The following is a 27,019-nucleotide window of genomic DNA, read 5'->3' as shown; positions in this document are numbered from 1 at the left end:
GTTGTCGGCCGTGTCCTCTGCAGAGCTTCCGCTGCTGGAGATCGAGTTGAATCGGCTTCAAAAAAAGGTATGTATACGGATTTCTTCTTTCCAGGGCTAGATAGGTTAGTGCTAGATCGAGGAAGTTTATAGATGCAGGGATTTAAGTTTTAGGGTGGACTTACACTTTAAGATGATCAATTATTTAATTGTATAGAATAACAAAACAGAGTTTTTATTATTTTTAAATTTTTCAAGGAATCTTCCATGGGCTATAAGGATTTTTTTCTAGTAAAACCAGCTTTCTAGAATTCCAATCAGTACTTTTCTTTGATTGTGTCTAAACTGTTTTTACTGTGAGCAACAGTCAAGCTGCAGAGAGGGTAATCTGATATACGTAGCCCTCTTCAGTTAGTAGCTCTTCAGCCTAAAATGACTGATAAAGCTGGCCATAGGCATATACATTTCTTTCCTCAGCCTGGAAGCTGACCACAAGAAATCTCACAGATTCTGGATCCATGATAAAAGCTCTTTCACATGCAGTTTCTACTACCAGCAGAAAAATGATCTGCGGTGGATCCATTTTCAAAGGATGGTAGAGCAGCGGCTTCAGGGCATTCAGGAGGCAATACTGCAGTCTACTGAATTAAATGTCTATTTTCTTTTTAAATCCCAAGGGTTTTTGAATTAAAATAATGCACTGAAAACCTTGGGCCAAGCACTTGGCTCGCGGTTGTGGCACATTTCTATTAACCTAATGGGAACATTTCACAGGTGATGGAAAGCAAAACATGTATACAGCCCTGTCCAGCTGCAATGGTAGACTTTAGCTAGCCGGGCAGGGGGAGGCAGTAAAACCACTGCCCAATCACCTTTTTTTTTTTCACTCTCTAGCCACCCATATGAAAGAGCCCTAGCAATTGCTATCAGAATATCCGAGCAGTGACTGCATTTGACTGGATGCAGGCACTGTTTGATCCATAATCAGGCCCGTCTTTAACATTGCTTGGACCCTGGGCAAGCAATTTATTGGGTCCCCCCTCCCAGCTCCCACCATGCCACCATGCAATTTTGCTCTCCACCTGCTCTGAGAGATACAATAAGTAGCAGCTAAACTCAAAATCAGTTTACTGCAGCAGATAAGGCGGTGATTGCTCACTGATTGGTTGCTAGTGGTCACTGCACATCATTACTGCAAAATGATTGGCTGCTAGAGATTACTGCATATTATTACCACTCACTGATTGGTTGCTAGAGGTTACTGCATATCATTACTGCTGATTGGTTGCTAGAGGTTACTGTACATCATTACTGCTCACTGGTTGCTAGCGGTTACTGCACATCATTACTGTAAACTGGTTGGCTGCTAGAGATTACTGCATATTATTACCACTCACTGATTGGTTGCTAGATTTTACTACATATCAGTACTGTGCTGATTGGTGGCTAGAGGTTACTATACATCATTACTGCTGATTGGTTGCTACAGGTTACTGCACATCATTACTGCTAACTAACTGGTTGCTAGATAGAATATGCTACAAACACACAACAGTTCCCTTGCCAGAGTAGAAGTTTTCCCTTGCAGCAGAATGTATTATGTGCCAGAAAAGATCGGGTTAATGAAGCCGACCAGGAAAAGATTCAAAACAGTACTGTCAAATGAGCAAGGCAGATAAGTGATAATTTAGTGGCTAAAGCAGTGAAAGTTCAATACAGCAGGGCAAACTAGCTCATTCGGATTGGTAATCACAAAACATACCAGCTGTGCACTCATCCGTGCCTGCCGCCTGATTGGTGTTATGTACATGCGGGGCTGGTGATGTTAACAGCAAGCAGAGGGGCAGAGAAAGGTGATGAAAAGCCAAGCACACGTTCTCATTCAGATGTAACTCCTGCCGCCCACTGACTTTCTGCTCATCCATGCCGCCTATGTCATTGCCTCCTCATAGCGATCCTCTCTCACTCCTCTGGCCGATTCCACTGCTTGTCAGTATGTCTCTCCACTCGGCCAGCTCCCGCTGTCAGCCAAAGACACTGCCGCTTACTAATTCGCTTTCCCTGCAGCTGCACTATGTAACAGGGATGGATTGTTAGGATGTTGGGCCCCTCAACATTGACAGGGCCCTGGGCAGGTGCCCCCTTTTGCCCTGCCTTAAAGATGGCCCTGTCCATAATGTTCCAACAGGCTCCTTTGTCAAAATTCCATTAAACAGTTGACTTGTTGTGAAACAGAATGGTGCTGGCAGAGCCATACACTGTTCAAATTTTGGCCTAGGCAGCAGGAATCCGCCAAAATTCAAGCAGTGTAGCATTGTCTGGTCAGCTACAGCAATGTATACACAGCTACCAAAAAATAAAACTACAGTCAGCTATATAGAAAATGGTGCGGTAAAGTCTCTATTAAGGTAAATTAGATGTATGGCAACATAATACACATGAAATAAATTCCTGTTGGTATTATATGTGAATTTATATTTTAGATCTGTATTATATTAAAGCAAATAGAACATTCAGTAGTACTTTGCTGATCATGGCTGACACATTTTGAGGGTCCTAGGCATGGACTGGGATGACAGAGATACACAGTAAGCCAAAGGTGGGTTGAATAGACTTGATTGCTGGGTCCTCTTCAGTGATGCTGAAGGTGCGCATGTTCCATTGCACACCACTTCAAGTATGCGGCTCTTGGGATTGCCTAGCTAGCAAAATCAGACAGTGAGACAAGAACATACCGGAGGATAATAAAGTACAGTAGAGTATAGCAATACAAAACTGAGATGCCTACACAGTAGAACACCAGATGACAATGTGTAGGGAAGAGATAAGGAAAGGAGACAAAACCAAGGGAATGACTGGTAAAAAATAAAATAATATGGAACACCTAGGTAAAATTATACTAGTCAGCTAGAAAGGGGCACTAGCAAGGAAAAGAGGTTACTCTGAGAAGTACAGAGAAGTGGTGTAAGAAATAGTACAACATGGACCAGACAATACATGTAGCAAGACAAGAGTACAATGATTAAGGTTACAGGAATGTCAAAGGCAGGACAAGCCAAAAACAAGGAGATAGTTGGAGAACTAAAACTGATGGTGGCCACACACTATATGAAAAATCAGCCAAAATGTGGTCATTTGGACAGTTTGTTCATTTTTTGGCCAGTTAAAGGGGCACAAATTGGTAACTGGATGTGACATTTTTGAGCCAAAAAAAAGGACAAGTTTGGAACTGTTCTGCCGAACGAATGATAAATTGAAAGGGTAATGTTTTTTTTTGTCCAAACTGTTTGCACTAGGTATATGTGAAAAAACTAACAAAAAATTGATTAATTTATGTCCATTGAACGATTTATCAGTCCTCACATGATGGCACGTTCATTTGTTCTCCCAGCTGAATGTTGGTTTTTCGAAAATGAGTTTGAACAATTTTTCGTTTAGTGTATGGCCAGCATAAGGCCACAGAATCAAACTCTGACATAGAGAACTCCAGCTTCCTTCAGGAGTAGCAGAAGTAAAAATAACCAGGAGGCTAATGAGAGATCAGAAACAGGTGTGCAAGGGCGAGGCCCATAGAATAGTTAAGGCAGTGACACAGTGGAGGTGTAACAAGTGCAGGTGCTAGTCAAAACACTGAGGCGGACAAGAACAGACAGACCTGGAGCTCAAACTGAGGAAGATCCCACAAGTTAAATTTCTTCCATAAACTGATTACAACAGTAGACTCATTTAATTATGAAAAGATGAACACATTTATCGTCAAAAAATATTAATAAGACAGGTAATGAATATACTTGTCTCATGCATAACTGTATGCATACTTCTAATTAAATTATTTTTTTTTTTTCTTGGGACCATAGGTGGGCATGAGATCTCGAAATCAAGGTGGAGAAAGCTCAACTATTGGGCACAATGTGAACTGTAATAATGGCAATGCCATAGAGGAGGAGAACCTCAGTGGAGATGTCAAACACAGGAATAAAGTGCACAGAAATAACGAAGGAGCTATGCAGGTCTCTGGAACAGTTAAAAGACTTGCTAAATCAACAGACACTGATGACAGGAAAAACAGGAGGCTCAATGACCCAACCAAAGATGACCTTGTGAAGCTGCTCAGTGTTATGGAAGGAGAACTACAGGTATGGTCATATTACTTAACTTTATTTGGTTTCAGACTTCATTCACTTTTGTACATCAAAGCAACAGTAAAGTGAACCAATGAGATATTGAAATATGGGAACTGCTGCTGTGGACTTGCTTTCAAAGGTACAGGTACCTAAAACGTGCCTCACTACCTAGCAAGTGGATGGCAAAACAAGCATTTGGTTTGAGAAGTTCAAGTTCTTATTCTCCACTTGCTCCAGGTCAGTGTCTTATTAAGTACTGAAGCTGGTATTGAAGTGGGACAGGGAGGTTTATTCTCTTTATGTCTTAGGAGGGAGGGAAAATCCACAATTCAGAGTTGTCATCCAAACAGAATTTCAGGGAAAATCTTACTATTGGCATGCATGTTCTGGTGACAACTGTCTAAGAAAGGATTACCCTCACTTTGAAGAGATTTCCTATTACTTTGTGTTGTGTCTACAGGACAGGATGTAAATGGTTATCTCTATAATAGGACACAAATGATAAAAAAAAAAAAAAAAAAGCCTGTTGGCTTTTAACCATTCTCTGCTCTATTCTAAATAAAAAAGGAAAAGCTTTTGGTTTTATTACCTACCTCTTCTAAAGTAAATTTCTTCTTATTTTTTTTCTTTATAAACAAACTTGGCTATTGCATCAGACAAATTCTCTCTCCCCCACCACTCTTGAAAGTATCTACCCAGTTGTCTATTGTGGCTAGACAGACTTCAATCTAATTCAGTCATAGAACATAATAATATCTTGTTGCAAAGGTTTCAAAATGTAATTCCACCAGTAGGTTTTGAACAGGTGAAATCTGGAAGAGCAGTCTTCGAGCACAGAAAAATAGGTCATTGTGGCGGAAGTATCATGGTTGGGGGTCACATGATTACTTACAAGGCAGTAGAGGAAGGTGTGAAAGGTTTTCTTTTCTCTTTCGTTCATTGACGGACACAGCTCCTCATCTTCTTGACTGTGTGGGTTATGCTGCCCCTACAGGAGTAGGACACTAGGCAGGAAAGAACTAAGGGTAAGGACCTAGTTGATTGCTGGAATCTCTGGTCCTGGAGATTTCTTTCTTTTTAAATGGAATTTTTTCTTCTCTTAATTATTTTGTTCTTGTTGAGTATCTACAATAAATTGCTCTGCGTTAGGCCGGACGTGACATAGCCCCACTGGACGAGGGCTGGCCTGCGAGTTAAACATCTCACGAGGATGAATACGACCTAGCTTCGGCCTGAGTCACACCGTTCCTCCTGACTGACAGCACCCACATTACGATGGAGCAGTGGTCTGTCCAGAGCAGGGCCCACCCTGTTCCTTGTGTGTTAAGTAGCTGTCCCCCTCTACCTCTGAAGGGTTTTGGGGTGGATGTGGGCACCTTCCTGGGATGGTTGGAGCCCCAGGCTCCCCTCCTTCCCAGAGACAACGCCCCCCCTTTCTCGGTAGTCTTTTGTAGACCTTTGTCAACCCCCGTTTACCCACACCTCCCCCCCATGGGGTGGACATACCTTCTGTCTGGGTGTTGAACTGGCGAAGGGAGTGGGTGGGGAGCGCCATGCCGGCGACTGGACGATCAAACTTTGGGAGGGGGCAGGGCCTTGTGGGGGTGCCTGCCAGGGCTCCCCTTCCTGTTGGGATCATCTTTGAGCTTCTTAAGTTCCCCCCCCCAGGGTCCCTGGGAGCCGCGTGGTTCCACCATTTTCTTGTAGCTTTTTATGCTACAGATCAGCAGCCATGTTTGTGTAGCCTTGGCAGCCATTTTCATGTGGTTTCCCATTGAAAATAGCAGGGCCCATGTTTTTGAAGCCGGATGGGCGGTGGTTTGGTGGTGGGCGCCCCTCCTCGGCCTCTAGTGTTGATCCCTGGTTTTTCTCTTCCTGATCAGCGCAAGGTGTGCAGTTAGTTCGGCGCTGTAAGTGCCTAATCGGTGTTGGTGAGTTTTTGTGGGGTTCTCTCTCCCTCTCTCTGCTGTAGCAGTGGTAGTGCTCTGTGCTGGGCCTTGTGGTGCCAACAGCGCAATGGGGTGTCCCTTGCAGTGTGACACACTTTTTTTGTGTGGGTTCCACTCAGTGCTGGGACAAAGTCATCCAGCACCCAGGGCAAACATGCCAAACTGCGAGGACCCCCCCCCCCCCCCCAGGTTGTGTATGATCAATCATCTTACCAATGCCTGATAACCACACTTGATAATTACACTTATGTATAGAGTGCAAAGGTCAGGACTGAATAATTTACGCCCATGAGGCATTTCACATCTATATATATATATATATATATATATATATATATATATATATATATGCATACATACATACATACAAACACTCAATATATACATTAAACCACCAATTTATGTACCTGTCTGACCCAAATGTCTTCCCTGAAATGTTTTCATAATAAAGGTTTAACCACTTTACCTCCGGCCACTGTGCCTCTACTGCAGCACAGTGGCTCGTTATCGTCCAGCGACGTAGACCTACGTCACTGGACTCCTCCCCCTGTAGGCGGCGCTCCCGCTGTTTTCATTCACAGCGGGAGCCGGGCCAGGGGAGGAGCGGCGGTTTGGAGATCCGCCCGCCTGTGTAAACAGAGCGGGCGGATCTCCTAAGTGACAGGGAGTGACAGATCGGAGTGTTCAGCATAGCTGAACATCCGATCTGTCCCTGGCTCACTCAGTCACCCCCCCCCACACGTTAGTAAGCACCAGGCATACATTAACCCCTCCCTCTCCAATAAAATTAACCCCTTCCCTGCCAGTGTCATTTTTACAGTAACAGTGCATATATATATAGCACTGATTACTGCAGTAATGTCACTGGTACCCCCAAAAGTGTCAAAAATGTCAGTCAAGGGTCCGATCTGTCCGCCGCAATGTCGCAGTCCCGCAAAAAAAATCGCAGATCGCCGCCATTACTCGTTAAAAAAAAAAAACACCAAAAATGACAGAAATCTTTCCCTTAGTTAGTAAACACAATAACTTTTGCGCAAACCAATCAAAATATGCTTATTGTGATTTTTTTTTACCAAACATAGGTAGCAGAAAACAAATTGGCCTAAAATTTAAAAAAAAATAGATTTTTACATATTTTTTGGGAGGAATTTCATATAAAAAATGTTAAAAATATTGTTATTTTTTTAAAATAAACGCTCTTTTTTTGTTTATAGCGCAAAAAGTAAAAATCGCACAGGTGATCAAATACCACCAAAAGAAAGCTCTATTTGTGGTAAAAAAAGGACGTAAATTTCGTTTGGGTACGGCGTCGCACGACCCCGCAATTGTCAGTTAAAGTCGCACAGTGCTGAATCGCAAAAAGTGGCCTGGACGTAAGACAGCAAAATCCTCCGGTGGTAAAGTGGTTAAATCCCAACTTTAGGAAAAAAAACAAAAATCAACTCTTGCAATGGGGCCTCCCGTAGTGCATGGGTTAAATGCTGATTAATGCCTAGTACACATGATGAGAAAATAGGACAAGAACAAACGCATTTGGAGCGATTGTCTAAAATCTGATTACTAGTACATAGCTTTCAGGAGCTGATTACGATAGTTCATGTGAAAATATAACAAAATAAGCACAAAAAAAATTCTTGCAAGATAACAGAATGAATGATTTTTATGTAATTAGTATGGTATTTACACTAAAAAAATCAAATAACCAAGACTGTCCATGCTCGGAAATGAAAGGATACATTACAATACATCATATATGAAGGTGCATTCTGCCTAACGAGAAATTTTCTAACTTTAGTAACTTATTTGTTTTTCATATGAGACTAGCATGTAAAAGAAAATTGTTTGATATTCTCATTGTGTGTATGGGCCTTTTTTATTCTAGGAGCAGAGGATTAAGGTAAAACCACTTAGTCCCGGTTGCAAAGTGGGAAACCCTGCGATTCAGTGCCGGTTCCCTCATCGCGCAGTGGTTTACACTGAGATCTGCAAATCTCTGGGGGTGTCAATGTAAAGTTAACGACACCCCCAGATTGGTTCGCAGATCACAGTGCGAACTGTGAAATGGTGCAGGAATTGGATTGCATAGGTGTGAACACCCATGCAACGTGATTCCAGTGCGAACAAAAAAAAGTGCCCTGCACCATTTTTGAGCAAACGCAATGCAATTTCAGCCAAAAAGCCTGTATGGCTGAAATCTCATTGCACAAACATTGCATGTGATCTGCACAACAATGCGGTGTGAATCACATGCGATGTCTGGCATCGCAATAGTGTGATCCGGCACTTAAACTGGCACACATGCATACGTTTTTTTTTTGGTTCAGCCAGTGGACTGAATTAAAAAAAAAAACACTTACATATTCATCCATCCACACGAGAGGTGGTCCTGCTGCGCATTATCTGGCTGAAATGCTGGTCTGCGGACCAGGCTTCTAAGAAAGTCTTATCCGATCTTTCATTTGTGGGGGAATCACCTGTTTGGAGCTTCCTTGGATGATATCATCAAAGGCCTCACAGAGGGAAAGAGTACTCTTCTTCCACAGGCTTCCAAGGGTAAGGAGAGCCCCATCGCAAACCCTTTCTTTTCTGCTCACAAGAGGCCTTTTCGTCTCTCTGGGTCTCAGGACAAGGGTTCTAAGCCCTTCAGGGCCTCTGCCAGGGGTGCTAGGAGGATCTGGTATGGGCAAGCCACGAGCAGGTTCTGCCAGACCTGCGGACAAGGCTTTCTCTGCATAAAGAAGCACCTTCACCCATGTCTGGGGTAAGGGGACGTCTTTGTTTGTTTCCTGGATCCGTGGCCCTCTCTGATACAGGACAAGTGGGTCCACAAAGTGGGCTCTGGCTACAAGATAGAGTTTCAATTTTATCCTCCAGAAAGATTCTTCCCTTCCAACCTGCACTTGTCCCCAGATCACTTAAGGGATCTCTTTGGGGCAGTGCAAGACTTGTTACTTCAAGGGGTGATTGTTCTGGTTCCAATATCCAAACGTTTTCAAGGTTTTTCATTCAAACCTGTTTACAGTTCCCAGGAAGGAAGGCAAGGTACGTCTGATTCTGGACCTCAAGGCGCTAAACTGCTTTGTGTGGGTACAAAAGTTCTGAATGGAGTCCATTCGCATGGTAGTGGCATCCTACACCAGGGGGATTTCCTCGCTTCCATCGACATCAAGGACGCTTACCTTCGCATCCCAATATGTGCCGGCCTCCAGCATTTCCTCCGCTTTGCCGTGGGCGAGGAGCATTATCAGTTTGTGGTGTTACCCTTTGGTCTCGCCTCCGCTCCTCGGGTCTTCACAAAAGTGTTGGCCCGGGTGCTAGCATTGTTGCATCAGCGGGGAATTGCTGTTGTGAGCAAATCTCCGACTGCTTTGTTGGACAACTTGGAGATTACTCTGTGAACTCTGAGGGAGTTTGGTTGGATTCTGAATCTTCAGTAGTCTGCTCTGGTTCCATCGATCAGTCTGGACTATCTGGGTCTGACTCTGGACTTGGCCTCAGCCAGATTGTTTCTTCCTCTGGAAAAACTCCAGAAATTGCAGGAGGCAATTCAACTTCTGCTTTCCAGCCGACGGTCATCTCTTGAGACATTCATGCAGGTGCTGGGCCTGATGGTGTCTACCTTCTAGGTGGTTCAGTTTGCACAGTTCCACAAAAGATCTCTGCAAAAAGAGATCCTCGTGAAATGGAACAAGAATCCTCAGTCTCTAGAAAATCTGATCCTGTTGAGCTGGAGTACTAGAGGGTCCCTGGTTTGGTGGCTTCGTTCTCCAGCACTTTGTCAGGGAAAATCTTTTCTTCCCCTGTACTGGACAACCTGTCTGGTTGGGCAGGCGTCCTTGGCACAGATTGTGCTCAGGGGGTCTGGACTCAGGAAGAGTCCAGGCTACCGATCAATGTACTGGAACTCCGAGCGATCAGACTTTGTCTGGATCATTGGACTATTCGACTTCAGGAGTGTCCGGTACAAACTCTATCAGACAATGCCACGGCCATGACTTATGTCAAGCATCAAGGGGGCACAAGAAGTGCCTTGGTGGCTCGGAAAGTAGCCAGTATTCTAAGGTGGCCAGAACATCATTCCAGCCCTCTCTGCTGTGCACATTCCAGAAGTGGAAAATTTTCAAGTGGGTTACCTCAGTCGACAGGCGTTGGACAAGGGGGAATGGCCACTTCATCCGGAGGGGTTTCATCAGTTGTGTCTCCGGTGGGGAACTCCCGAGGTGGATCTGCTGGCCTCTCCTCTCAACAGGAAAGTACAGAGGTTTGTGGCACTTGGGATCCTCTAGCCGATGCCACAGATGCCTTAGTGGCTCCTTGGAGTCAGTATCGTCTGATTTACACCTTTCCTATTCTAAAACTTCTGCCGAGACTCCTGCGCAGGATCGAGGCAGAAGGGATTCCGGTCATTTCTAGTGGCTCCAGGCTTGTCTCGTCAGTCTTGGTTCGCCGATCTGGTAGGGCTGGTCGCAGATGCTCCTTGGAGACTTTCTCTCAGGGAAGATCTGCTGTCCCAAGGGCCAATCTACCATCTTGCTTTACAGTCCTGGCTTTAACGGCTTGGATGTTGAAAGCCAGGTGTTGAAGGATAGAGAGTTGTCTGAAGTGGTAGAGAGTTGTCTATGCTCTTGAAGGCTAGAAAATCTACCTCTAGGAAGATTTACCATCGCACTTGGAAGACATACATTGTGTGGCTTGAGTCTCTTAGGGTTCACCCTTGCTCTTTTTCGGTGGCTCAGATCTTGGCTTTCCTCCAGCGGGGGGGTTGAGCAGCGCCTGGCCTTGAGTACCATCAAGGGCCAGGTTTCGGCCTTGGCAGTTTTCTTTCAACGTCCATTGACCACACATTCCTTGGTGCGTACCTTTATCCAGGGAGTTCGACACTTGGTTCCTCCAGTGCGGTCTCCATTCCCGCCGTGGGATCTCAATTTGGTGTTGTCAGTTCTCCAGAAGCCTCCTTTTGAAAATATTCAGAAGGTACCCCTGCTTACGTTGTCTCAGAAGGTGGCCTCTTTTTGGTAGCTATTACTACTGCATGCAGGGTGACAGAGCTGGTGGCACTGTCTTGTCATTCATCTTACCTGGTGGTTCACAGGAATTGGGTGGTTCTTCGTACGTGTCCGTTGTTCCTTTCAAAGGTCGTTTCTGATTTTCATTTGAATGAAGACATTGTGTTGCCTTCCCTGTGTCCCAGGCCTCAGCATCCTAAGGAAATTGCCTTGCATTCCCTGGATGTGGTTCGGGAGATCAGGGTGTACCCCGCAGCTACGGAGTCTTTTAGGAAGTCAGATTCACTATTTGTCCTTTCGGATGGACCTCGAAAAGGGTTGGCTGCTTCAGCTGCAACCAGTTCCAGATGGATCAGACAGACAGTTATTCAGGCTTATTCCATTAAGGGTCAGATTCCTCCTTTCCCTGTTAGGGCGCATTCTACTCGGGTGCTTAGTGCTTCCTTGGCCTTCCTTTTTTAGGCGTCAGTGATGCAGGTTTGCAAAGCGGCCACCTGGTCGTCTGAGCACACGTTCACAAAGTTTTATAAGGTGCATGTGTTGGCATCTGCGGATGCTTCCTTCGGCCGCAAGGTTTTGCAGGCTGCTGTTTAGGGGACTTGGTCCTCTTTGAGGGTGTTCAGATGAGCTCCAGTTGTTTTATGGTTGAGCTCCATATTACCTGGTTGGCTATGTTTAGCCTTGGGAAGTATTTTTTCTTTCTGTTCCCACCCCTCATATTTTGACACTGCTTTGGGATGTCCCACGCAGTCAAGAAGATGGGGAGCTGTGTCCATCAATGAACGAAAGAGAAAATGGGATTTTTGACTTACCGTAAAATCCATTTCTCTGATGTTCATTGACAGACACAGCACCCAACCCTCCATTGAGTTTGGGTTCTTTCCTCTTACACTGCTTGTAAAAAAACTGAGTACCTATAGCAGATATTGGGATTATACCCCCCGGGACTGCCCCATAGGCGTAGTCAAGTTAGTTTCTGCCTAGTGTCCTACTCCTGTAGGGGGCAGCATAACCCACGTAGTCAAGAAGATGAGGAGCTGTGTCCATCAATGAACATCAGAGAAATGGATTTTACGGTAAGTCAAAAATCCCATTTTTTTATGGTAGTCCCTTGTGGATAGATTCCAACTCACGATTCCCAATGCATACATTCCTGTAAAGTGGCTGTAAGAGCAGACAGGTGCTCTAGCGACCACCGTCTGGAACAAAATATAATCAAAGCAAAAAAATGTCAACAGTAGAGATGGGCTCTGGCGTGTTTGGGATCGTAGTCCCAACCCACCTTCCTGATCCCACCAGGAAGCTGACACTGCACACTGCTAATCACAGCCAGTGATACATTTCCCAGGTCTGCAGCTGCACAGACCAGTAAATATCTCACTGCCTGTGATTGACGGTATGCAGTGTTGGGTTCCTGGCGGGATCGGGCAGGTGGGTTGGGACTACGGTTCTGAACACGCCAGAGCCAATCTCTAGTCACCAGCATGTAGGTGGGATGCAGTCTGGTACAGCAGCAGTAACTCACACAGGCAAGTGCAATAGAAAAACTTGTATTGATGTAAAGCAACAACAGTTCACAACAACCTGGAGGGACTCTTGCCCAACCAGGTACACTCACGAATTCCAACAATGTGAAGGTGAAAGGTATCAGCCAAGTTAACAGCGTCTCTTAAGAGAGCAAAATGTGGTCTGGCCTTCCAGGGTCCCAGGTTTGAAGATGTCCAAAGGAGTTGCAATCCTACACTTTACCCTCCTCATCATTAACCTTTCCCTATCACTTATGCTGTCCCTACTAGGTGGAGTATCTGTCCCTACTCTACCAACTCACCAAAAGTGAGCCAAGCCTAGGAGCCAGGGCCTTAGTTAGGCTCTGCCTGACCCAAGATGACTGCTGGAGTCCCATGGGGCATCAGCATCCAATCGGGTGTTTTTCCAGTGACCCAGGAAAACCATAGAGGAACTGTGAGGTTGATTAGCTAAAACTGGAGAGCACAAAATCTGGTGCAGCTCTGCACAGAAACCAGAAATCAGCTTCCAGGTTTTTTTGTCAAAACTTAATTGAACAAGCTAAAGGTTGAAGCTGATTGGCTACCATGTACATCTGCACAAGATTTTGCACTTTCTAGTTTTAGTAAATCAACCCCTGTGTTCCCCTTAACTTCCTCTCCAACCCTGGGGCCACTGCGGAAAAGAACTCCACCTGCAGTGGAGCCAGTAGACTGTAACTGCCGTCATGCACACCATGGATCTCTATAACAGGGCCAAAACTTTATTCAGTGATGCCATCATTATAACAGAAGCAACATTTCGGAGCCTCGCAGGACTCCTTCATCAGGCATGTGAAACCGCTAAATACACAGATAAAATACACATATAGGAACTTTTATAAATTATTTTTATTTCTGTCTATATAGTTGTGAGATTTACACAGCTCTGTCTCACAGCACAGCCTTGTCTGGCAGGACAGGAAACCTGATTTTTTTCTGCTGCATTTTAGTAACACTCACAGGCCCTGTCCCTCTCCCACTCTGTGACTGGACAGTGAAAAAAGAAGCAATAGTCTGATTTGTTCATCTCTCGGTCACTCTACTCTCTCCTTCTTTCAGCATGCTTCTTGCACTACAGAAAAAAGAGTTGGCTCTTGGTACTGATTCTCCCTCCCCCAGTCTGAGCTCTGCTTTATGGGGACTGCAAGAGACTGATACCAAGAAAAATGAAGATACATACACTGCTTGCATTTAAAAAATACATTTAAGCAAAAGCGTGTATCCCTTTGGGCTGGAGGTCTGTGAATCCACCTTCGAAGTCTCTTTGGTTTTCTAAAATCAATGAACTTAGAGACATGGAGGACCTCACGGGTACCCTAGATAACAGGGAGGGGATCGTTTGTGACATATGGAGGCCGTGGCAATATTTTGTATACACTGATGTCTATTTGCAAGAGGTTTCACAACCTGGCTGAGCCCCTGAGGTCTTTGGTCATTATTTGCCCCCGGACAAGAGCTATTTTAAGAGCTTCCTATGTTTCTTTTCTAGGTCACCTCTTCTTCCCGCCTCTCCCTGCCAACCCCCACCCCCCCACCCCATACCTCCCATATCCTTTATGAAGTTCTGTGATGCATCCCTTGCAGTCTTGATAGTTCCCTGGTCATTATATTTTGTTCTTTTGGTTGTAGGCCCTGTCTGGGTCACAGTGGTCTCTGGGGTATCTCTGACGACCCGGTTTTCTATCATTTCTGTTTGAATGTAGTTCCATTCCTATGCTGCACTTCATCTGTACGTTTTGGAGACTCTCACCTGACACCTCTTCCTTAGACTTCCAGGTCTTATGGTGGAAGTTGTTTGATTTACAAATTGTCTTTTCTTTGGTACTCGTTGATGCAGTGCAGACCTTATTACATTCATTGATGCAGTGCAGACCTTATTACATTGCCACTGATTTTGTATGTCTGTATTTTCATGTGATCTTCTTATGTATTATTTTTGCACTTGTCTGCAAATGGAACTATCTGCTAAATAAAGGAATTACAAAGAAATATAAATTTAAGAATGTAATAATGAATACAGGGCTGTGATAATTTTGCCTTTAATATTTGCTTTAAACTAAAAGTGTTCGCTTTAGCAGTTATAATTTGTGTTTACATTTGCTGTACACAATTAAAAGTATTCTTGGACTTTAAAAAACAATTTTGATTAAATGATGCCAAATAAAATTTATTGTTTTTTCCTCATATAAAAAAAAATTGGCATGCATAATATCTGAGCCTGGAACAACAGACCATATTCTACAAACATATATAAAATCTTCAATTTATTAGCATTATGTTACCACAATAGAAAGACATCTTGTCCTTATTTGTTATGTGAACTTTATTTCTTAATACATGGAGAAAATTACTCGCTGAGGTCACATAAGCTGTGAGAGTAACAGATACTGCCACTAAATGAACTTTCTTAAGTACAGAACCTGATGCCATTAAGAGTAGATCAGTGACCTTCTCTAACACATGGCAGTGACTCTGCATTAGTGTCTACCATACTTTTATTGCTGTATACTGTTTTATTTCCACTATTTTTCTATCATTATATTATAACCCTGATTGTATTATTGGTATAAACAATAGAGCATGCACATATTGCTGTACATTTTGTTTTAAACTAGCATGTATAAATGTAGCATAGTACATAATGGGGTTAATTTTCTAAAACTGGGAAGTGCAAATCTAGTGAGGCTCTGCATAGAAACCAATCAGCTTCCAGTTTTTTTTCTGTCAAAGCCTAATTAAACAAGCTGAATGTTAGAAGCTGATTGGTCACCATGCACAGCCGCACCAGATTTTGCACTCTCCAGTTTAGTAAATCAAGGCCAATCTGTATCTGTAGCGATTGAGCATTCTTGTTTAGACACTAAGAAACCATGCTTTCTGGCCATTTAGGGTTTGTGCACACCAGATGCATTAATCTGTATCAATCAATGTAGGCTCAACGCAAGGGCACCATGGATGCTTTCAAAAAGCATTGCAGGTTCAACATAGAGTTCCCGCGGTTTTTGCATGGGTTACACATGTTTTCCCTTAGACTTCTATTAGATTGGGCATTTTTGGTGCATTTTCTGAAAACTCACCAGAGGTTCTGCATGCTGTATATTTGGTGCACTTTCAGAAAAAGCACCAAAAACACCCAAGCTAAAAAGATCCAAAAGTCTATGGAAAAGCGTAGTTAACCCACAAGAAAACTGCGGGTACACTGCATTGCACCCATGTTGCTGCCAAACCTCAGCAAGGCAGTGTTAAACAGCCCTTAGATATCTCTATGTGCCCTGTTCCACAATAAAAGGGTAGTGTAATGCGTGTAGACTAGTGTGAATGGGCCCTAGAGGGCTGGATGGTTAGCTAATAATTTTCCTAAGAATGGTTGTCTGTTGTGTATGATATCATCTGAAAGCTCCTTTTAATCTAACTGTTTTTTTAAACTGTTAAATTAATCGGTTTACTTTCGCTTTAAGGCTCCTTTCACACTAGCTGACTCCAAAGTTGCGCATATTTCAGTGCAACTTTGGAGTCCGACTTTGTTACAACTTTGAAGTGACTTTGATAAGAACGAAAAGGTGAGGGGTGGAGCAAAAAATGTCCCCGCCCACCACCTATGGGATTGTGGCAGACAGTAGAAAATGCTAAAAGCTGTAAAGAAAATTTTAAAAATATAAATACTTACCGGTGATTGGTGAAAGGACAGTTGCCCAAAGACGGACCTTTGGCACGAGCTGTTGCCTATAAAAGAAGAAGAGGATGTGTCAGTTACTAGTAGTCATCGGGGAGAAACAGAAGAAAGCACATACCACCCTCCCACCCCCTGTTGTTGCCCTTTTTTATGAAGATTGTCTCTTTCTTTGAAAGGGGATGTTAAGTTTATCTGAAATTGGTAGCTTGAACTTCAATAGCTGAGCTATATGGATATGTGGAAGTTGTTTATATTTATGTTAGGAGTGCTGCTTAATTCATTATTTATTTAATTTTTTACATATTGATTGGTGTTGATATAATCAATTAATTAATTATTTATACCTATAATTGTAGCAATTTTTCCAGGCCTGGGGCCTGAGGTGAGTCTGCCATCAGTACCGGTAACATTTAAGTTGTGAACCCAAGTTTGAGAACTGAGACAATGACCATTCCAGCATCTTTGGTTTGTTTGTTTTATTGTATTTAGGGGATGGGAGAAGGGAATGAGTGGGATACTCCTCTGGCTCTTCTAGGCTTAACTGGGACTTTGTACAAGAAAAATGCTCACTAGCGCTGTCTTGGTGCCAGCTGAATGCCGACCAGCGCTTCCTGATGCTTTAACTGCTGCTTGACTGGATTAGTGCTGAAACCTCGACTTTAACTTGGATAGTTAGCTCAGAAGCTCCAGGACTGTAGAACTCTTGACTCCTGATACTTGGTATAGCTCAAAAGTCACTGAGGTAGCTCCTCAGTGACAGTGTGCTGCTGCAGCTCCTAACTCTGTACACTGCACACTGTACACTGAGTCTTCAGGGCCCAAACTGCAGGTACCCCCTTTCACACTTCAGGGTCCTCTGACTAGGTACCCCCTCTAATACTTCAGGGTCCTCTGACTAGGCATCCCCTTTAACAGTTAGCTGACTCCTGGATCCCTAGAACCTTCTCCAGAGTGGTCCCCTCTGACACTAGGCAGACCCCCAGGGGCAGTCCACAGTAGTCACGACCTTTGTAGGCTTTTCTGGAACTGGACCCCTCTCTCTCTCTGCTGGTTCTCGGCACACCAGATCCCCTCTGCAGCTCAGCTCCACACTCTTTGGATTCCCAGGCCGCCACCCAGGACACCCGCTTCCTCTGACAGGAGGAGAGACAGCCGTACTCTCCCTCCTGGGACTCTGCTTCCTGCCAAAGACGCTGCATCATGCGTTCCTTCAGAACTTATACCCACTCCCAGAATCCTCTGCGGCAGAATCTGCCTTCTGGGGTAGATACAGGCCTGTGTATGTCTCTGATTGGGTTTCCTCCACTGCCCAATGAGAATCCTCTCATGGAGCCAGTGGGGAGACTCCCCTGTCAGCAGACACACCTGGGAGACATGACAGCCAGGTGAAATCATGGTCCTGCTGTTAAGCAGCCAAGGCCCACTATACTTTACCTAGCACCTACCTGTAGCGTGCTACATAATAAAGGGCTACGGTCTATTAAATCCACAGGTTTAGTGTCAAAGAGTGAATATTTATAAAAATGAATATGTTCTACCTTACAATCCCATTTTATGTTTTCTGGCATTGAAGTTGTGTCAATGTCGGATCAGAGTTGTGCAGGAACCTTTCCTGAAGTCTCAGCGACTTCAGTAGTGTCAATTGGAATGGCTCTCATAGAGATACATGGTATTTAACATGTCCTGTGAATTTGGGTCTCACAAGTCAGATCCTAAGTGCGAAAGGGAGCCTACTGTGGAATAAAAACAAATACTTTATGTTTTTCATTGATTTCTATTTACCAGTTGTTTTACCAGGTTTTGTGTCACATTATCAAGTTATTAAATGTTCTAAATAATTCCATTCAACTGCTTGGAACTCTGACTATACATAAAAATCTTTGAGCAGCTACACTTTTATCAGTTCAGTTGGATAATTTTTGCCAATGTGCTAATATTCTCCAACAATAGAACGCATATTGGCAAACTTTACTGCAAATGATCAGTTAGCCTGTAAAGCTTACTTGAATATTGATTGAATACATTGGAAGCAATGGCATGTCTTTGGTTGAAGACATATTGTAAAGATTCTGTCTATCTTTGCAAACCACATAAAACCATCTCTTTTTGTTCTATGTACCATATTTCCTGCACAGTTCTATCGAGTAGTAAAACAGTTCACTTTAGTGATGGGCTAAATATGAATTTCTGGGAGCAAACGGTAGCCACAATCTTGGACAGCCAGGGATTCAGCAGTAAAAGCAGGGAATTAAGAGGTTGCTGCAGCAGGTTTTTTGGTCATAGACATGATCTATCCACTTTCAGCCAAGTTGGTGACAATCTTTGTTAACTTGTAGACAGAGCTGTTTAAAACATCTCAAGGAATAAAAGTGAGCAGACTTGTTTAAAATGCCTTGTCCATTCACAATTGTTTTCTCCCAAGATAATCTGGTGTCCACTGGTGTCCTTTGTGATCAATATCATGAACACATAAGCTGGCCATACACAGCTCGAATTTAAGCTGATTCACCAAGCTCAACAAATTTTGAAAAATCAAAGAAGATGGGTGTAAGCTTGTCATAGGGACAGAGACTGCATCCTATCAGATGCAGACACTGTTCAGGTATTCAGAAAGTCACAGGCGCTGTTCTAGCATGAATAGTGGAACCTATTTGATTTCCCATGTTCAGCTTGCAGGTTAAACAAGAGAAATCTATGCGTATATGGCTAGCTTTAGGCAACCTATGCCTGAAGCTGGAGCTAAAGATATCCTCAGATGGTCATGCTTTGTCCTCTGATATCTGTGGCCAGCATTAGTTCTCTTCACTAATTCCAAAACTGAACGCGACCATTGGCCCCATATGGAACGTGCTACTTCCATAATCATCCAACACTGGGTTAGTATATTGTGCATTCTCTTAGTACAGTCTCTAACCAGCATATCCCATATTATATCCTGCACTTACTTTAGTGCCTTAAAGTGGATGAAAATGCTAAAGGTTTTTTTGTACCTTAGTGCATTCTCTGCATTAGGGTAAAAAAAAAACTTTTTTGTGTAGCTACCCCCCCCCCCCCTATAATACTTACCTGAGCCCAAACTCAGTCCATTGCTGTGTCTGAGATTTTTCTCTCCCTCCCCACTGGATGTAGTGAGAGCAGCAGGATTGCTGCTGTCAATGAAAAAAAGAGAGCAGGGGGCAGGGCCGAGCAGCATTGTGTTTGCTTTTACAATCATTGTAAGTGAAAATTGCACACTGTCAGAGGAAGTCATTATTAAGTCTTATTTAGCATTGGATGTTGAGCTACTGTATGTGACATTTAGTCATTGGGTTATTTGTTTATCTAAAAAAAAAAGCAATAAGATGTATATTTTCTATGCAGTTTATTTGTGGGAAATAAAAATGAAAGAGATACATAGCACCAGGAATTTTACTCCAACACTATCTATCAAAACTATGGTCAAGGCAAAAAAATAAATAAAAACAAGGCAAATAGTAATATGAAGTGAAAAATGGCCAAAATAATTTGTCTTCCACTCATCTATACTGAATTGCTAATAATTTCAATTTGATGGTTGCTTTTGGTAAATGCACATCATTGCCAACTTCTAACATGCATTCAAAAGTTCACATTTAAAGATCCAGTTCAGAAAAAATGTATTACTTTATTTTGGATAAGGAGGTAAGCATTAGAAACCTTGTCAGGCATGCTATTTAAATATATGCCCCTACTGGGGGGGATTTTTATTCATTTTGTTTAGGCTCCATTCACATATGCTGTGGCCGCGACCCACCACAGCATGGGTTCTGGTCAGGGGCGTAACTACAGGGGTTGCAGGGGTTGCAATCGCAAACGGGCCCCATGCTCAAGGGGGCCCATGTGGCTCCCCTGTACACCTGAATTAGGAGGGGCGGCGGGGGCAGCATGTAGAGAAATCACTGTCCTCCTTTTTTCCTTCTGTAGCTGCAGGAGGAAAATGGAGGAGATTGGTTCCTCTGTACGCTGCCCCCCGCCACTTCTCCTATCCAGTATACTTGTGTTCTGCTGTCTCTGGGCCCCTGTGTGCTCCCCTGGTTCCCCCCCCCCCTTCTGTTCTGCCCCCCCCTTCAGAATGCTCCCTTTCCTCTACTGCCTGCTGCTGCAGGGGATGTGTCACAATAGAGAACCAGGAAGGGGTTGGTAAATATGTAATTTACAAGCTCCTTCCTTTTCTGAATGGACAGAGTCATAGTCAGTCACATTGTAAAAAAATTAAATAAAATGATAAAAATAATACAATTAAAATACCAAAAAAAAAAAAACTACTGACACCAGTGGGTGAACTTCCAGGATTGCAAAGGTCACACTTGCGACAGGGCCCTGGCATTCCACCACCGTGGGTAGGCCCCAAGATGGCAGGAAGGGGGCCCACTGCAGAACTTGTGAAAGGGTCCCGCTGCGGGACCATAATAAAAGGGCCCCGCAACTAGAGTAAAGGGGTCCAGGGGGCCCTTCATGGTTTCTTGCACCGGGGCCCTGAAGGTTCTAGTTACGCCTCTGGTTCTGGTGCATCCCTGCTCACCGATTCAGGTGTGAATCAGGTCCGCATTTTTTCCTGAATTTGCACCTGAATCAAACTAGAGATGCACAGGACCCTTCTTCAATGCGGACCGCAGCAGCTCTGATCAAAATTCCCTGCAATTGGTTTGAACAATATTTTTACAGACAGACAGAAATAAAAACCTATCAGATGGTTATCTACTCTATTGGAAACTAAAAACATACGTGGCTTGAGGAAAAGTTCACATGGCATTAGTCTCTGAAAAGCAATCAATGTTGGATTGCTTTTCAGAGGGTGGTAGAGCAGCAACTCTGAGTCTTCAAGAGACGATACTGCAGCCTACTGTATGTCTTATTTTCTTCTTTTTGCCGAGCATCAATTTTGCATGAAACAAATATGCTGCATTTGCGAAGCAAGTGTTGTCTTCAATGGGCAAGTTTGACAAGTGCTGCCATCTGTCAAACTTGACAAGCAGAGATACATTTTCTGTTGTGTGTGATCGCCTCTAGCCGCTTTATTAGGCTGTCAAGGGGTGGTAAAAACAAGGCCGGATCACTAATTTTTACTGCATGTGTGAACCAGGCCTGGGTTAGGTTTTAAAAGAAAAGGTTTTGGGTATTTAAAAAAATGTATTCAAAAGTTCAGTTTGTGGTCCGTTCTTCCAGAATAATAGTATTTTTTTATTTCTTCTGAATTTATTTATTTTCTTTAAATACCATATATTTGGCGTCATCATTTACAGGACATTTCCAATCTTTCCCATTGTCGAGGTTATATTATTATATATGGAAGCCATACCATGGAGTCACAAAATGTGTTTTACAGTACACAAGAATTGTAATTTGAATGATACATCATGTTGTTATGTATTGCAAACTAGTGAATGATTTGTATGCCTTGTGTATTACAAGCACCATCTAGTGGCAGTCCAACTCAGATCTCTCTCTGATGTGTTCTGTGTAGCACAGGGTGAAAGAAAATAAGCCAGAGCCGGGTTATAATAAAAGTGCATGTGGCAGGGTATATCAGACCTCCCATATATACGAGATAAGAAAGAGGGACATGGCACAAATGCAGGCAAAGGACACAGCTGTGCTCTGAACCTATTACACAGACCACAAAAAAATGACATGCAAATGATTGGTGTTTTTTCAGTACTAATTTTCCTATATACTGGCTTTTACAAATAATGAATACAAAAATGTAAAGGTTGGATGTAAGGTTAAGTGTAATAAAACATTTTTCATAAATAAATATACTTTCTTTAGAGGTTTATACATTTCAATCGGGACAATTGAGGTGGAAAGAAGGACAGATGGATTTGGTTACAAAAGACCAACAAATAAAATTAAAAATGTTGCGCTAATGTCGCTATATAAATAAAAGAAAGGAGTAACACTTATCATAATAAATTATTGAAAAAAATTGAACAATAGAGAAATGTAAAAAGAAAAAGTCCAAGTGATCCAATCCAAAGACGTAATCAGTAGTGAATCAAAGTTCAGCACAAATCAGTTGATCTAGTGTGCTATATCCAAACCTCCACCCAGTGATCAAACACAAGGCTTACTAGAAGGAATTGACCATCCACTACAGATAGGTCAATTCAGGCATATGGTATGACAATATCACCCATCTCTCAATTGGTAGCAGGTCGCCATAGGCAGATTTTGGTATTGGGTTCCTCCGCATATCAATATGTTAGGAATAAGAACAAAAGCATCTCATAGTGAACCATACCACCATATGCCTGAATTGACCTATATGTAGTGGATGGTCAATTCCTTCTGGTAAGCCTTGGATGGAGGTTTGGATATAGCACACTAGATCAACTGATTTGTGCTGCACTTTGATTCACTACTGATCACGTCTTTAGATTGGATCACTTGGACGTTTGTAAACTCTTTCTATCTACACTTTACTATTGCTCAATTTTTTTTTTTTTTATAATTTTCATGTGGTAGGTATCACTTCTTTTTTAATTTATACAGCAACATTAGCGTGGCATTTTACATTTTATTTTCTAGACTATATTTATATCACATGCTATGCTATGTTGAAGCTTTGTCATTTTAGTTGAGTATATTTTTAAACTTAGTGCTGCATTCGTTTTTCACTATACACAGGGACATTTGGGCGGTGGTATATGAGAGTATGGAGCCATTTTTTTTTAAGTTAACCTTTAGACCTCATGTACCCTGGCATTATTGCCTTGGTGCATTGTTTAGGTAGGGCTGGAGTGTACAGCAAGTAACATAGCAAGCAATTATAATTTTCAGCGGGTCAGCAATGGCAAACCCGAAATTTCTCAGGTGACAGATCTCATTTAAAGGCTATAGTTCCAGTGAACAGATCTCTTTGCCTTTAAAGCAATGGCACACAGCTGTGTAGAGATATCACATTTTAATTATCATCATTTAAAACAAACATTCAGAAAAAAAACAGGAGAGCAATATTACTTCTGTTTATCATATTTTAAACATAAGTGTTGATGCGTTAGTAATTATGTGTCTGTATAACCATTTTTGTAGCAATAATTGCCCCACAATGTCTAGATTTGTTTTCTTTAATTTACTTGAATTCATATTAATAAGGCAATTCGAGCACCTGGGAAATTGTAAACATATGGAAAAAGTATTGCAATTTAAACCTCGTTTAATAAAATTACATCCATTCTACAACGTTTTAAGATATGATCCTTATTACTTTTTGTTTTTGTCCTTGAAACAGTATGGGATTTAGACCCATTTTTGTTTTTGTCTTAGAAACAATATGGGATTTAAACCCATATTTTATTGGCCAGTATATTAAACCTGTGTGTGTTAAATCGAGCTACATTGTCCATTTTGCATACTCTGTCCTTCAAATGCACTAAACCAGGGGTTCTGAAACTACGGCCCGCGGGCCGCATCTGGCCGCCAGGGTCTTGAACCCGGCCCCCCTGGCAATTGCAGAACTGAGTTGGGCTGTGGGGCAGGGTGGAGATTTCTACGGCCGCTGTCTGCAGACGTTTTTTTTTTTTCTCTGTGCAGGAAATCAGCTGCAGCAGCAGCCAATTGGCTGTTTTACTCCCGCGCTGCATTCTGGGAGATGTAGTCCCGACCACGCTCAAGTTCCTTGTGGCGGTGGCTGTGGAGAACAGAGCAGGGGCGCGCGGCAGGAAACTACAACTCCCAGAGACTTTGAAGGCAGGAAGAGGCGGGGCACACAGCGCGGCGCGGAATACAACGGAGCTCGCCGCTGGATGGCTGCAACAGTGCAGCCTGAAGTTTTTACAGCTTACTTCGGAATGGAGGCAGGGAGCGCCAGCCTGCCAGGGCTTGAAGTGGTCATCACCCCCAGGAGGCCGAGCAAGAACCTGCTGAGCTGTCATCGGCATCGCTGAGGTGAGACACCCTGACACCCTCAGCTGACCCCCACATACACCACATTTACCCTGCCCCAGTGCCCTGCCCACCCAGTCACCTCAAAACAGGAAATAGCCCCCAACACTGTCTGGCTGTCAGGTCCTGTGCTGGCCATGGCCTGCTGGTCCTGCTGGGTGCTGGCCATGGCCTGCTGGTCCTGCTGGGTGCTGGCCATGGCCTGCTGGCCACTGAGTCCTGCTGCCCTGCAGGTCCTGCTGGGAGCTGGCCATGGCCAGTTTCCTGCAGGACCCACAGGCCATGGCTAGCTCCCAGCAAAACTTACAGGCCAGCGGCCTGCAGGACCAACAGCGATGGGCACTGGTGGGTCTGCATTGATGGGCACTGATGAGGCTGAGCTAATGGGCACTTGTCAGGCTGCACTGGTGAGGCTCTATTGATGGGCACTGATCAAGCTGCATTGAGATACACTGCTGAGGCTGCATTGATGGGCACTAATGAGGCTGCTCTGATGGGCACTGGTGATGACGCTGCATTGATCCTTAGATCTCAGGGGTTCATGCTGGGACTTGAAGTCCATTACTTTTGGGAGGTATGAACTTCCTAAAAGTGAAGGACTGCAAGTTCCAGCATGAACCCCTCTGATCGGAGGACGTGACAATCCCTCCTAACTAGTGAAGGACTACAAGTCCCAACATGACCCCCTGAAATGTAAGAATGTGACCCCCCCCCAAAAGTGAAGGACTACTTGTCCCAGTATGAGCCCCTCAGAGCTGAGGAAATGACAGCCCCCCAACTAGTGCAAGGGCTATAAGTCCCAGCATGAGCCCCAGAGATTTAAGAATGTGACCCCTTGGAGCTTGTGGGTTCATGCTGGAACTTGTAGTCATTCACTAGTTGGGGGGGGGGCGTGTCAGGTCTTCAGCTCTGAAGGGTTCATACAGAGACTTGTCTGCACTGCTTGCACTTTAGTTCCTGAGGCTATGGTTTTAAATAATTGTACTGTTTTTTTGTGCACTACATATAAAATATGTGCATAGGAATTTGTTCATATTTTTTTCAAACTATAGTCCGACCCCCAACAGCGTCTGTGGGACAGTGAACTAGCCCCCTGTTTAAAAAGTTTGAGGACCCCTGCACTAAACAGTATGCTTGGAAGGTATTATTCACTTTCATGAATCTGGCTTCATAGCTTTGGGTTTGCTTTGTAGGTTAAAACCATCCAAAACCCAAATTTTACATGTACTTTGGTAGTGGAGAATCTGGATTGTCGTTTCTTGTATGCGTTAAATACTATGGCAACAATATGATTCCACCTTCCCAGCTCTACCCCCTCACACTAACATTACTATAGGGTCTCATTTTTACCAATCGATTCTCTTTTTACTTTATAGTATAAAGAGAGCAGCAGGAGAAGTGAGACTCCTTGCTTGTCCTTTGAAAGCCAGGATTAGGGAATAGGGGAATGGCCACAGCTGGCAATTGCTGGAGAGATATTTTGTTTCTGGACTCCAAAAAGCTCTAAATATATATGGATTGAATCATTTCACTTGTAACCACCAACCTAAATATAATATCCAAAAGCTTCAAATATATAAATACTAGGGATCTGTGTGGGTTTGTGCCTTTGTGCCAACCACCTTTCTATTGGAAGCATGCAGAGCAGAGTCCTTACTAGAACCTTCAGGGCCCTGGTTCAAGAAACCAGGAAACGCACATGAACTTTAATGACATCCCAGTCTTAGTCCATAGGGTTCAATATTCAGTTGGCCCACCCTTTGCACTTATAACAGCTTCAACTCTCCTGGGAAGGCTGTCCACAAGGTTTAGGAGTGTGTCTTTGGGAATGTTTGACCATTCTTCCAGAAGCGCATTAGTAAGGTCAGGCACTGATGTTGGTGGAGAAGGCCTGGCTCACAGTCTTCACTGTAATTCAACCCAAAGATGTTATATCGGGTTGAGGTCAGGTCTCTGTGCAGGCTAGTTAAGTTCCTCCACCCCAAACTCGCTTACCCATGTCTTTATGGACCTAGATGAGACTGGGATGCCATTAAAGTTCATGTGCGTGTAAAGGCAGGCATCCCAATACTTTTAAAATTATAGTGGATATTATGCGTATTGGTGAAAAAATAATTTGTCCTAACCAATCATGTCATGCACCAACACCCCAATAACAATATGTATAAGAAATTCAAGGAAGACTTTCTTCCTTGAATGTCTTATTAATTATGCATATTGGTATAGAGAAAGGGGGGAATGACCTCTAGCCCCTCAGCCCAGTCTTCCGCTGTCACTGATGAGGTAGATTACTAGGAATTGCCTATGTGATAACAGCACTAAAGGATAGGATCAGAACAGAGTATCATGTATTATAGCGGATACAAATTCAGGATAGCTGGAGATCAGGGCTTTTTAAACACAAGCATAGGCAAAGAAACAAGCTAAAAGTCAGGGCAGGCAAATAGCAGAAATGAAAAACACTATAAACAAGAGCATTCCCTGATACACTTTACCTGGCATACATATTAATCATTGCTTTAGTAATAATTCTAGGGTTCTGCCGTCTGCACAACAGGCACCCCCTTCCCTGCATGGCACTTAACTAATAGCTTCAATGACATAGTTATTTTCTTTTTAGGAAAACACCTACTGATATATAGTTACATAGTTACATAGTTAGTGAGGTTGAAAAAAGACATCAGTCCATCCAGTTCAACCTATGATGTGTGTGTGTGTCCGCTTTTAACCGTACATTGTATACCCCTGTATGTTGTGGTCTTTAAGGTGTCCATCTAATAGTTTTTTGAAACTATCAATGCTCCCTGCTGATACGACTGTTTGTGGAAGAGAATTCCAC

At 43.3% G+C, this 27,019-nt stretch overlaps 1 protein-coding gene across 4 annotated transcripts in view; it reads left to right on the top strand.

The window, feature by feature from the left end:
- FILIP1 (filamin A interacting protein 1) overlaps positions 1 to 27,019 on the top strand; it is a 233,184-nt gene that overhangs the window by 127,008 nt on the left and 79,157 nt on the right. For all 4 annotated transcript variants that reach the window (XM_082249666.1, XM_082249668.1, XM_082249665.1 and 1 more), the window contains one exon: positions 3,837 to 4,115. In XM_082249666.1, coding sequence (XP_082105792.1) covers positions 3,843 to 4,115 — 273 coding nt within the window. In that variant the 5' untranslated portion in view covers positions 3,837 to 3,842. The remainder of the gene's footprint in view (positions 1 to 3,836; positions 4,116 to 27,019) is intronic.

Source organism: Pelophylax lessonae (genome assembly GCF_965119305.1).
Source record: "Pelophylax lessonae genome assembly, chromosome: 3".
NCBI classification, from domain to species: Eukaryota; Metazoa; Chordata; class Amphibia; order Anura; family Ranidae; genus Pelophylax; species Pelophylax lessonae.
This window is presented reverse-complemented; position numbering and strand designations above follow the sequence as displayed.